The sequence below is a fragment of the Montipora capricornis genome, chromosome 12 (assembly GCF_036669925.1).
Source record: "Montipora capricornis isolate CH-2021 chromosome 12, ASM3666992v2, whole genome shotgun sequence".
NCBI classification, from domain to species: domain Eukaryota; kingdom Metazoa; phylum Cnidaria; class Anthozoa; order Scleractinia; family Acroporidae; genus Montipora; species Montipora capricornis.
Window position 1 is genome coordinate 22,462,485 of NC_090894.1, and position 13,494 is coordinate 22,475,978.

The window sequence follows — 13,494 nt, forward strand, 5'->3', positions numbered from 1 at the left end:
TTTTATTGCACAAGAACGACCTTTCTTCACGTGCTTTTAACTTCGTGATTATTGTACATTGCGACTGAAACAGAAAGTTTTAAGTTTGAATGAACGGACCATAATCAGAAAAAGGTTTTAAAGACAATAGAAATCGTTGTCCTCAGAGCGACGTTGAAAGTGCCCTACCATAGAAGCTTAGGTTTTCGAAAAACAAATACAATGAAACTAAAAACTGTTACAACTTTTTACGCGGCACGTGACCCATCACGAGCAAATGTATGAAAAACACGTGGCATAATGAGTTCTGGGCAAGCACGTGTGTTCAAAATGATTTGAATAAAAAAGTGCGTATCTGGACTGCGTGATGATGTATCTCATTTAATTTTTTCAACCGTCTTTTACGAATAATTAAAATTAATTGTTAAAACAATTTTAAATCGTATTAAGTGGTCTGTAAGAGGAGGTGGGGAGGAGAGCGGGATGAAATTGGGATTTTAAGTTTATAATCGCTGAATTTCACATTGAAGCTGATTTGTGGCAAAGTCATAGTGCAAGGAGGACAGTTTGTGAGTCCGAGACTCCTGTAAAGATTGTACGATTTATCTGATTTTTAGAAAACTAACATCTTTTTCGGCATATCACTTCTTGGCCTCGAATGCAGGGATGTGAATCATTGAGAGTTCAACTGTTGTGATCCCAGAATAAAAGATTATGAGCCACAGGCCTGCTGCAATATTTCCCCGTCCTTGCCAGTACCTTGTGAACTTTGATATCTCCTTATATGGAGGGCGCGAAAATGGCTTTCTTACAACCTTTTTGATTGGCTAATCTGCTTGGTTTTCCAAATATGGCGAGGCATTGAAATTGCGCCAGTGTGAATTTTGAAAACATAGGTGGTCCATCATCTCTAAAATTTACTACTTTTCTCACTATTCTTGCGTAAGATTCAATCCACTTGGCCTTGTTGTTTCATATAAACCTGTGTTTTAGGTGGAGAATAAGCTAAACTTTATCTTGGATATTTATCATTAAAATGTCGGAACCAAATGTCCCAGAGACCGGCAATTTGCTGGATCTCGAAACACCTACTGCAGAAGATGTTTCTTCGACTACACCGCCTATAGATGAACCCCTAAAAGAGGACGAAGTGCCTTCTCCAACTGATGAAAACGTACCAGATGAAAAAGAAGAAACGCCTGCCGTCGAAGATCTTCCAACAGAGAAAAAAGATTCCGATGAAAAGCCTGAAGAAACCTCCTCGACTAAAGGTTAGTTTGTTTGTTTTTGACATGAAATCGCCTCTATCACGAGATTGAAGAATATGTATGGGTCAGAAAATAGAATATCCTACTGCGTTCGTGTCGAATTTGTTTTTGTATATCGGGAAGGGCTAAGAAGTTAAGCGTTCATAATTTTCTGACTGTCCTCTCTGGTTAAGGGAAAGCGAAAGCATGAAGCTTATTTTCGAATAAATTAAGCTTCGTCTGCAATTTTTTTTTCACAAACTCACCTTGTTTTTCTTCTTCTTAAATCATTGTAAAGCTATTTTATTTTTGTTGTGTTTCAGAGCTTACAAGCTGGCCGGCTAAGTGGATGAAGGAACACGGAGTTGATCAGAGAAGTACGTACTAATTTTTGTACAATTTGAAGGGTAAAGTAAAGTCAGCTTACGTACAGTTCAAATGCTTTTGTGAAATCTGCGCTTGAATAAACGAGGTAAGTTGGTTGCTTGGGTATTTTTCATCGTGGTGTAACATAACAAAAGGCATTGGATGGAAAATCAAAATGACGAGATTTATCTTGTAAACCACGAGACTTCATCGGAAGCGGTCGATTGAGAAAAAAAAATCGTTATCACTTATTCCGTATTTTGTGTAGGGGCGCTGCCCTCTCCTTTCAAAATGAAAACATTTAATGGAAATTTGGGCGGCAGCCTTCACAATGCATATTAGCAACTTCAGTCTGTTATTAAATCGCAAACCAGCTTCAGCACAGAACAGTCAATTGAACTTAAGTACCATGACTTTGGTTTAACGAAATTCGAAACCGAAGTGCACAGGACAGTAAATTGCTAGCTGTCAGAAAACGAGTGGTCGCAACCCGGATTCAATTAATGTGTTCCAATCTTTAATTTTCTCTCTTTTTTCATAGGAAACTTGGTTCCGTATATACTTTTGTTACAAAGCGTTTTTCAATTCATTCGGTTGCTTCAAATGATTCTTTTGTGTGGTTATGTACAGCTGAATTATTTATAACTTACCGGAAAATATATTATTTTCACCTTTGGGTTTAGGGTGGGGCGAGTAATATACTTTTCATCACCTTTCGTGGTAACTTTAAATTTTGAATCGTTAATGAAAAAAAGATGTTAAATGAAATGTTTATGTAAGATATCTATCTTGTTCATTTTTATCAAGCTACAAAAACGTAGGGCTTTAGAGACATTCATTGAAAAGTTCCACAGCACCTGCTGTTTTGTTTTTGTAGTCATTTTCATACGTCTTTCAATGTTCTGAATCTTGTGTTTTTGAGAAATATTATTTTGCATGCACATTGTCCTCAGGTTACTAGCCAAGAGTGTCTTGACTGGCTGTGTTGTGGAAGACACTGTGTTGGGTACATTTCATCAAATGTTATTCTGTGCTTGTCACTTGGAACTTGCCATAGGCATTTCTAATTTGCATTCATGCTTGGCCTGGCCTGAAGACGATCTCAAGTGAGCTGCTGTCATTTCACAAAGTACAATCAGAAATTCAGGGAAAGTGTTGGTTTGGAATAAAACAAAAACACTTGAGTTGTCAAAGCCAACTTTATTACAACAGACCTGTGATAGCAGTTCAGTGATCATACCTGTATTATTCCACTTTTTTGTGAACATGAGGTTTATTTATAGCCAATGTGTGGTTAATTCAAGTATAGTTGGAACAAGGTCATCATTTTTGAACAAAGGTGAAAACAACTTGGCCAGCACCCTTTAAAGGTGCTTTGTCTGGAGGTCTGCTGAACAGGGCGTTTGTGCTCCATGTCTAGCATTCTAAAAATTTTTCTGACTTCTGCTCAGTTTACCTTGTGTATTTAATTCCTTACTGATACATTCAAGACTCTTGATTTTGTTCACTTTTTCTGACCATTTGGCACTCCATAGCTATGGAACAAGACAAACAAACAGCAAAATCATATATCCCAACCCTCACCTAGAAAAGAAAAATGTCATGCAGGGCTGCACAGTGTCTGTCTTAGGGTGCCTTTTTTTTTTGTCAGAACTGTCTGGTCAGACCCGTCAGTTTGCAAAGAAAATGAAACAATCTGAGGGAACATTTCCATGATAATCCCTCGCATTCTCCTGGAGGAGTATATATCATTCTCCAAGTATGTTAATTTAAAGGCATTATACAGTTAGTCCTTCCAAATTCTTGGTTTGGCCGGTCAGTTTTGTCAAATGGAAAGGGTCCCATGATCAGACTCAGACAGACTTGAATTGTAACTCATACCGCTGGCCACAGGGTATTTTAGAGAACCCAGCTTGGCTGCTTGTCATGTGTTAAGCGGCTTTCACACGGCAAACTTGAGCTTGCAAACTCAAGTTGGTGTGTGTGAACGGCACAAAAACAGTCGGCAAACACGTTGGCAAACTGTTGGCGACAAATAGAACTTGTCTCTATTCTCGCCAATAGTTTGCCAACATGTTTGACAACTGTTGTTGTGTCTTTCACACACACACCAACTTGAGTTTGCCAACACGAGTTTGCAAACTTAGGTTTGCCGTGTGAAGGCTGCTTTACTGCACTTTTAATGCAATTTAATAGATTTAGCAACAGGGGTACCAATGTGCTTGTGATGGTCATTAGTTTTTAAATATCTGGGTACATGCTACAAGTAGTTGTTCACAATGTTTCAGGCCCTGTCCACACGTATACAGATATTTTTTAATCCACAACTTTTATTGCTGGATACACCTTCCATCCACATATATCTGGTGAATTTGCTAGCAAATGCGGAACTTTTTGAATATGCTCTCCAGAGGGGATATTTTTAAATCCACTATGTATGCGTAACCATGTGGAACTAAATCTGGAAATTTTTTTATCCGGATGACATAACAAGATCAATCCCAGTTCCTTACCATGAAATCAATTCTCAAGATGGCTGCCGAGGGCAATGTTATTTCCTTACTTCTGGGACTTATTTCACGAAATATCACGTGTGCAGTTAAACATAGCTGTGAACACTGTACACTTCAGTTATGCCAAACAGTGCATGCTCTGTTACCTCTGTTTCCTTCAGGAGTCCTGGGTACTAGAGTGAATCCGGATACTTTTCAGATACATGTAGACATGCAAATTCGATTTGATTACGCTGTAATCTCTATGCCTAAAGCACACTGATCTCTATCGGTGATAACGCATGGGAAACTAAAGACCATGTTTCAGTAACACAATCACTTGCAAGTGCATGCAGAATTTTCGATATGGAAAAGTTAAAATTATTATTGATACCCATTCTTTACAAAGCTATTGGACGCCTCGATACCCAGTCTCCACTCCCAGGCTCCTTTTGGGATTCATTAAGATTGTGCTTTCATTTCAGTAATTGACTTGATCTACTGGAAGTGCTTGAAAAAAACTGGTGTGGTCTTTGCAACTGAATTGGTGCTGTTGTTTTCACTGACGACATACACATTCCTGAGTGTGGTAACATTCTTCTCCATGGCGTTGTTGACAGTGTCACTGCTGTACAGGGTTGGCATGACAGTAATGGGTGCAATCCAGAAAACAGGAACTGATAATCCATTTAAGTAAGTAACATTGACTAGGAAGTCTTTGTATTGTTAAAAGCACTTTCCAGTCGGATGTAAGCAGATGACATTTGAGGTGTGATACACAGGGAAAGGAGTATATGGTACATTTTTGGTGGTTTCTTTGTATAAAGACAATAACATTGGCCATTTTTGTACTAGATATGCATAATTTGTCTGGGATGAACTTGGCGAATCTTTCTTCTGTGTCTTCGAAGATGCACCACTAACTGGCCTGGGTTGAGGGGGGGGGGGGGTACTTGGGTCAATTTGTGCCAGATGTGTGCTGCTGGCCCCTCAGAACCCCTTCCTCTTTATTGTGTATGTATGGCCAATTTGACAATTTGTGACCCCATTGTAGTAACTCGGTTGGGAACTCAGTCGAAAATGCAACCCCATTATGGTCAATCCAGTCGTTAAAATGCAACTTCATCCAGCAGCACATCTCTGTTAGTCCATTAAGAGGAAGTACCCCCCCCCCCCTCCACTCTTGATAGTTTGTCAGGAGGCATTATGTGCCTTGTGCCCGTCTTTATACTAGGCAAATTTAATAGACAGGTAAAATGTTTGCCCAAGTTTGTCCCAGACAGATTATGCTTGTTATATAGTTCGTCTGGATGGAATATGCATCTCTGCTGTAAAAACGACCATTGATATCCATTTAAGTGAACCATGGTACTTAATGTAAGCAACTTGCATTGTTTAAAAGTAGGTGTTATGATTGTCTATTACCAGGTTGTCAAAAGCAGAGAGGTTTTCTTAATTTCCTGTTTTTTTGCAATCCTTTGGACAATTAATTATATTTATCTGAGCAAGATTTAATCAATTGAATTGTGGAACTCATAATATTCATTTGTATTCTTTTTAGGTAGCACTGATGTAATGTAATATTATTTCCTTGGCATGGACCATGCCATGTTGTGTTTGTCTCTAATTTTGTTATTGCAGGCAGAAAAGTCAATACATCATTAATGATTTCATTCTTTGGCTCATTTTATCTACATAATTTGTTCATTTTTGGGGTCACAATTTCTTAACTTTGTGCAACATTTAATACCATTTTCAAAGTGATAAATTGTAGTGATTCCAGTGTATTATGATATTTTTCCTGGGCATCCAAAGTAATACAAGGACATTTAGCAAAGGAAAACAATCAACCTTCTTTCCATTCCAGGGCTATTCTTGAAAAGGATGTTGATATCCCCAAGGATAAGGTAAAATATTTGTTCTATGTGCTTTATCTTTACATCAGCGTACATAGATTGTCATATTTCCTTGTGGCTACCAAATAATTTTATTTGTCCGATGGATAGGAAAATAATCACTGAGCTGCTCAGTTCCATTAGAAAGTGTAAAATGAAGAGGGAACTACTGTTAAAAAGGGAAAATGCAAACCTAGTGCTTAGTGATTATCAGATAACTTTGTTAAGGGTGCATTGGATTTGGAAATCCTGATTTAGAATTTAAAACACAACGTCTAAAAAACAGATTTTGTGTTTGATTGGAAATCCAAAGATCCAGATATAAGATCTTAATCTGGATTTCCCAATTGAGCACACCCTAAGTATAGAGTGTGTTAGCTCATATGACCAGCAGCGATATTTGCATACTAAAACAAAAGGGAGAATTTTCATAAAAATAGAATACAGCTCAATTTCCCAAAAGAATATTTCACTCCTTCAACGTGGCGGCCGTGACGTCCTGTGAAATCGGAAAGGACTTTTGTCTTTTCAATCCAGTAAAGTTTTATATTTCATGTTATTGCAGATTGGTTTATTATACATCAGGGCCTAGTTGTTCAATGCCTGATTGGGCTTATCCTGGATTGCTGGAAACTTTAAAATTACGGTGTACTTTTGCTTTCCTTATGCCTATAATTGTGATGTCAAGGCTTTTTTTGACTGGCAAAACTCAAACCTTGTTTGGTATTTAATTATGGACAAGTATTAACCCATTGACTCCTGGAGAGTGAGACTTAACAGATTTTACTCTGTCTAACGCCAGTCGATTTTACTCTTCAACTGGAGGCGTTCTAGAGAACCTTAGGAGTGGATAGGTTAATCAGCATAATGTAGAAAAGATATTCCTTTCACTGAACGTAAACTTGATAATATCCAGGTACAGGTCATCATGGGGCATTTTTGAGGGAGAGTCTAAATACCAAGTTTATCTAAATAAAAACTGCTTTGCGGCTTAACATGGCATGGCACTTTGTCTTTCATTGTGAGTGAACATTCAATGAGTGACATACTGGTGATTCTTTTTTCTTATAAAATGCTCTTTTTTTAGGCTGTGGAGATTGTGGAGGCCAGTGTTGATCGTATCAATAACCTTACCAAGGAATTGAGGCGACTTTTCTTAGTGGAAGATATTGTTGACTCAATTAAGGTAGATTCTTAGAGGACATTATTTTACGAATGAAATGATATATGGAAGGAATCATATATTGAACTGCAGATATGAAAATTTATCAAGTGAAGCTGTGATCCTTGCAGTTATTGCTAAAATTGCATTCATAACTGCAAGGATCATAAAGGTCGAAATAGCGAGGTTGTGGGTTCAAACCCCGTTGAAGCACTGAAAATTTCAGGCTTCTCTACGCAATTGCTAAAATTGCATTCACAACTGCGAGGATCATACCTTCACTTGACATTATTCTACTATTTAGCAAAAAGAATTTTAAAAGAATATTTATCATAACATAAAAAGTTGTTTATGTTCTATTACTCTAACCTTTCAAGTTTTAGCTGGTTCAACCCCCAAGGTTTATATTTGACTTTACCTTTAGAGTAAGTAAAAAATGACCTTTTAAAGTTGAGCCTTTTTTTTCTGTTGTACCACCTCTAAACAGTTAAACCACAAACGTTCTGGGTTGAGCAGTGATAAAGTTGATTAAGCACTTATTATTATTAATATACACAGCCAAATAGAAAATCGGCCTCTTCAAAACACAAGCTCAGCGGGCTGCAAAAGACTGACAGCGGGCTGCTAATGCATTATCAGCCCTACAGCTGATTGGTTCTTGCTTCAACTTTGTGATATGCCTATTATTTATAGACGATTTTACGCATTTTTTCGGTAATTTTAAATAAGTTCACTGGACTGAGTTGATTCTTTAATAGCTTGTTCAATCAACACTTAAATGATGATTTGAAGTGACTTTGAATTCGTTATTCACTTAGCTTGTATTATTAAAACTCGCATTCTTGATATCATTTGGCCTTGTTTATTGATAATAATGACAGTGACATGAATTTTTGGAGGGAATATTGTTTATTTGCGCCCTTGTAGTGTCATTTGCGGCCCTCGCCCTTCGCGCTCGGGCCGCAAATGACACTAGGCGGGCACAAATAAACAGTATTCCCTCAAAAAGTCATGTTATTCCCTTATTCTTCGAAAACTGTGACCAGAATTCACACATTTGTCTTCACGATTATATAGTTCTAAACCTGCTTCAGCACTTATGTTTGCTGTGAGTTACCCAGTGCCCTGTTGACATACAAGTTAAAGTTATCCTTTAGTTGCCAGTTTTTGTCCTTTGTGATGGTTGATATCATTGCCTTGTCTATTCTAGTTTGGACTTCTCCTGTGGGTCTTGTCATATGTTGGTGCTTGGTTCAATTTACTAACTCTTGTTATCATTGGTAAGTAGCATTTTTCTCTGCAATGAGTAAGTAGGGGTATCCATGAGAAAGTAACTTTTTGTTGTCACTGTTAAAATAGATAATCTTTGAGAGAATCTGTCTTAAGTTCTTGCTTTTTGGGGAAAAAGTAGCCGACTTCTCTGAGTGAAAAAGTCAATGCTCTTTGTTGGTTGAAAACACTAAGTAAGAAGTCTTTTTGTTGGTTTACTTATTCTTCTAGCTAACTTGTAGCTCAGTGGTCTCAGTCATGCAAATTAACTGCTATTTGCTATTACTTTTTCATCATTGGAAAATAAAATTAATATTTTCTTTTCTTTTGTACAGATGTTATTATCCTGTTTACGGTTCCCCGTTTGTATGAGGATCACCAGGTAAGTTCCAGTTGCTTATAGCTTTGACTCAGTTAAGTTGGGAATGGACTGTAGATGGGTTATGCCAGTGATGCGCTCAGTGTTTCTTGCATTGTCCATAAAAAGGAGGTCTCTAAAGTTCAAAATTTCAATGAACAGATTCCATTTTCTGTGCCACAGTTGTGTCAGTTACCGTAATAAAACAGGTTTATGGGTCACATTGCCCAGTTTTGATGTACTTCATCAATTTCCAGGGTTCGTGCTACTCCTTGAAGTCCTTGAAAAACCTTGGAATTTAATTTTGGACTCCAAGGGTGCTTGAAAAGCCCTTGAAAAATGGATTTGGTGAGAAAGTGCTTGAAAACTCCTTGAAATCTTGCTTGGGTGAAAATTGTTGAGATTGCATCTTGTGTGTGCACAGTTAGGCTTTTTCTGCAAAGAAAGCACTGAAACACATTGTATGGCATAGAAATCTTCTTACAAACATTCCTTGAAAACTCAATTTCTGGTTCTTGAAAACTCCTCTTATTATCCCTGGAATTTTATGTACAAAATCCAGCACGAACCCTGATTTCTCAATCTGTTTAGAGTTTACTTACTTTTGCTGTAAATGTTGGGGCTCGTTGAGGGTGGGGCATGGGATAATTGATTGGCTGTGCATGTTATTCCTGTAGTAGTATCATTTTTGCATAGTTACATTAAAATTGTTTGAAATTCCTGGCTGCCACACCCACACAATCTCCTATGCAAAATTTAACCAAGTCTTGAAATGTGATCGATGGATGAAATAAAAGGACTTTAGGGACTGGAGATTGTGATGTTACCGCAATTGTGCTACTGGTAGTGATAAATAGTTGTACCTGTTTCGTGTGGCCTCCTTGTTTCCAGCAAGGGGAAGGTCTGAAAGGGAAAAAGTAATAACTTTTGTTTTCTCAGTGAGGTTTTTTTGTTTGCAGGATAAGGTTGACCAGTACTTAAAAGTGGCTCGCACCCAAATTTGCTCATTAGTCAACCAGTAAGTGCTCTGTAGCTTACGACTGTTTTCAGAGAAGTATAAGAATAAATAACCCTCGTGCGTCAAAGGAAAAAAACCAAAAGTACCTACTGTAAAGATTCCTCATGTTCAGATGCAAGTGGGAAAAGTTCCTTGTGTTGTTATTTTCCCATGCTCAAGGCTCAAGGTTACAACCCGTATTTTGCTTCAAGGAATGTGAAATGTGCACTTATGTCCAGGCTTGACCCTAATTAGATGCACGCCCAATTTTGACATCCAATACAGTGTCCCTTTAAGTCTAAGCTTTTGCTACCTATTTTCAACAATAAGGTAAGGGTAAAGGTTAGCATTATTTTGGGCTTTGGGTAAATGCAGCAGTTAATCTTAACTTAAAGAGCAGCATTTGGGGGACACTTTGTGACATAAATTGTCTGTATTCCGAGACACAAGTGATGTTGAAGTTGGCTAGAAGAGCAAGGGGACACTTCCTGACGCTTATTGAAATCCGCGTGCATCTAATTAGGGTCAAACCTGGACATATCTCGAAATGTGCTACGGTCCTTATTTACGAAGGTAACACGTCACGGCGAACTAGAGTTACTTATAAACTTGTGGCCCTTGGTGCGCACATGAGGCGATAGCCGAGTGTGTCACTGATGTTCTTACCACATTTTGACTTCTTCTGTGATCTATTACTGAACAGACCCACGGCAACATGGAATCTATTTGTTTTATATAATAAATAATTAAACTTTATTCGCATAAAAGCTGATGGTGACGTCAATCGTGCGTCTGTCCTCTAATAGGTCATAGGCAAGAACCAATCAAAATCCGTGAATAACTTGGGTTATTATATAATTAATGCTTGCTGCACTCTTTCTTTGACAGGGCGAAGTCCAAGCTCCCAGCCAAGTTGCAGAAGCAGAAGACATCGTAAGCATCTGTCTTCGCGCATACAAGGAGGAGACCACGACCTATGACCTTTTGTTTGAATATAACGTGCCCTTCAAATCCAGTTCGTTATGTTTTTGCTCTGGACTCCTTATTTTGCGTACAGGAGCCACGTGAAACTCGTTGGTTCTTGAAAAACATTTTTTGATAAGTTTTTTAAGGTTGAAGCTGAAAAAAGTCAGTGGTATTGTTTGAAAGTGGTGTTAGACTGGAACGCCGTAATATAAATTCTAACTGTAGATCATTGAAAAATGGACATAGTACATTTGAAATGTAATGCAATTTCGGTTGGAATAGCTAGTTTAGTTCAAACAGAGGAGAAAGGCTCCTTCATACCTTTCGTGATTGATGAACCTTGCATTGTTATTCGGTCTTTACGTACATCAGAATGTGCCACTACCAATTACATGTAATTGCTATGAATTTTAAGAGAAAAAGATGGGACCAAAGGCTTAGAAACCATCCCGTGGCATTTTTATTGTATTGGGGAGGCAAAAGCCTTCATGACTCTTACACTACGAGAATGAGCGGGGGGCAAGGGGGGGGGGGGGGGGACTCCAATATAAATAGGGGAGGGATGCTCGTCGTCTCGCTTAGGGGTGTAAATATCGGATTTTGGTCTCACTTAGGGTGTTCTGGGCCAAACGCCATCATATATAGCCGTGAAGGTCTTCTCTAGGGTTGCGCGCGAAGAAATATGAAAGTGTATATTTACACTTTTATATTTCTTCACGTAGGTGAAAGTATTAGATGATAATGTCTTTGCCATCATTAAAAGTCACTGTATTTTTTATATATCCGTGTTTTAATATGGTCTCTTTTAGGGGTCAAAAAAAGCCTGGTCCACGCCCAGATTGGTCTCCTTTAGGGGTTTAATTTAAAATTTCTGATGAGCATCCCTACCCTTTTTAAATGAGAGTCCCCTCCCCCCACCCAGGCGAAAATGCAACAAGAAAACTGACGATTCCCGGATCCATATGAAGTTACGGAAAATCGGAAAGTAACGGCACATTTAATGAGTGAATGTTCTGTGACCTCGCTTGCAGCGTTTCCCCAGATGAACAGATGCAAAACGTGAACCAAAGTGATGAATTAAATCGTACACATACGAATTTTTGCGAACTTAAGTGGGTTGCTCGAATCATAGTTATCGCTAAACCTGGCTCTAGGCGTATGAGAACCAAGATGTGTGTTGGTGGTATTTAAGGAGCTTAAGAAGGATAAGGAGAACGATATGATAATAGTTTTTACGAGAAAAACCAGTAGAAAGATTTCCAGTAGAAGTAGAAGGTATCGCGTTTGCGGGAAACGTCGGGAAAACTTGTTTTTTCCTGAAAATGGAAGAAACTTGTTTGATATAAGGTCATTTTTCCTGTTAGCCTATAAAGTAGCATATCAAAAGAGGCAGGCGAGTTATAAGACAGTTTTCTTACTCTTGTCATAAGTAGAAGCCTGCAGTTTCTTCGTTTGCCCGGTGCTGAATCTCTCAAATAGGAAGTTAAAGCAATGTCAATCTCAACGGAAGCGTCACTCCAAACTAAAACTTCGCGCTATCCATCTTTTTGACCTTGTGCAGTACGGGCGAACTATCCATGTTTAGATAGCGAATGAATGGTTCATTGTTGTATGATCACGCTGTGGGCAAAACCTAAAATTTCAGTTGTAATAACATGGGTGTCAAATTTCTCCTTAAATGCTTGCAGACATCGGATCCTCGGCCAGGTACGGAATAGAGTTTTAATGTTGGCGCGAAATTTCAGCGTTTATAATTTTACATGACCATGTTGCCATGGCAAGTTTTCCTACAGTGCCAAAATGGCGTCTTATGGACGTAATTTGTCACCCATGGTATTAATAGTTAATCAAATGGTATACTCGTGAAGTTACTCTCTAATTTCACCCGTTACCATTTGATTAATATGCACGGAAATTCGTACTGCACATGCAGCACTGTAAGATCCTTTTTTCTAACCAATAAGATTCTGGCTTTCTGTCGATGCCGGAGCCGTTGTCTTTGGTGATACTCCCTTAAGGCCCTGTACGCGGGTGCTTCAATTTGTCGCTTTCTCTCCAACAACTATAAACGTCCACTCCGTTGGGGTTTTTACAACCTGAACTAGTCGGGAGATAGAGCGAAATGAATGGAGTGACCAAAAGTTGAATTTTTAGATGTCGTTCTCGTTGCCTTCGTCTTTCTTTGCTGCAGATCGGATATTACCGCCTCAACCCTGCTCCAAAAAACTTGCTTTTAGATTGTGCGTTCCCGAAAAGTCGGGTACTTTAATTACATAAATTCAGTGTCTTAAATTCGAAATGATGGTGGAATAAAGGTGTTTAGGTGATTTCTCACTTCGTGATTTTGTGAATATCTAAGTAACAGACTTTTAAGCAAGTTACCCTAATTAGTTGTCGATATATAGTAAGCACTGACTGCTCGAATTCCAGACAAAAGCGCTGAGGTGATTGCTAGTGGCTTCTCATCAAAAAAAAAAAATTAAAATAGACCTTGAACGGTAAACAAAAGCGATGTGACTGTTTTTTCGCTTAATTAAAACGTACCGTGTGATATGGTAATAAGGGTTGAGTTAAAGCCCGGAAGTTAAGTCTCGTAACACTGGGTTTATCAGTACTCCGACAAACTATTGACGAGCGGGACTCTTGATGTGTTTTTCCAATTCATTCAGTAGTTCTGATCTGTGCGATTTAACTTAGCCTTATACGGTTAGACGTTGTACTTATCTTATGCGACTCAAATTAAAGGTGTTTAATTTGCCCATT

At 38.4% G+C, this 13,494-nt stretch overlaps 2 protein-coding genes across 2 annotated transcripts in view; both read left to right on the forward strand.

Annotated features, from left to right (window-relative positions):
* LOC138027890 (serine/threonine-protein kinase Nek6-like) overlaps positions 1-218 on the forward strand; it is a 1,464-nt gene extending 1,246 nt beyond the window's left edge. The window contains exon 1 of the mRNA XM_068875511.1: positions 1-218. This exon is cut by the window's left edge and continues 1,246 nt beyond it. The gene's annotated coding sequence lies outside the window, so the exon portion shown is untranslated.
* Positions 219-847: 629 nt separating this feature from the next.
* LOC138026856 (reticulon-3-A-like) lies at positions 848-13,494 on the forward strand. The gene is made up of 9 exons (XM_068874313.1): positions 848-1,250; positions 1,550-1,603; positions 4,570-4,777; positions 5,952-5,991; positions 7,067-7,165; positions 8,352-8,421; positions 8,746-8,792; positions 9,728-9,786; positions 10,654-13,494. The coding sequence occupies exons 1-9, from the start codon at positions 1,016-1,018 to the stop codon at positions 10,700-10,702; spliced, it is 861 nt and encodes a 286-aa protein (XP_068730414.1). The 5' UTR covers positions 848-1,015; the 3' UTR covers positions 10,703-13,494.

What these genes read in the sequence shown, in the direction of transcription:
- LOC138026856 (XM_068874313.1), top strand. Translation starts at nt 1,016, where the DNA reads ATGTCGGAACCAAATGTCCCAGAGACCGGCAATTTGCTGGATCTCGAA. An exon ending in AGAAACCTCCTCGACTAAAG is followed by an intron (nt 1,251 to 1,549) that starts GTTAGTTTGTTT and finishes GTTGTGTTTCAG; the next exon opens with AGCTTACAAGCTGGCCGGCT. An exon ending in ACTAACTCTTGTTATCATTG is followed by an intron (nt 8,422 to 8,745) that starts GTAAGTAGCATT and finishes TCTTTTGTACAG; the next exon opens with ATGTTATTATCCTGTTTACG.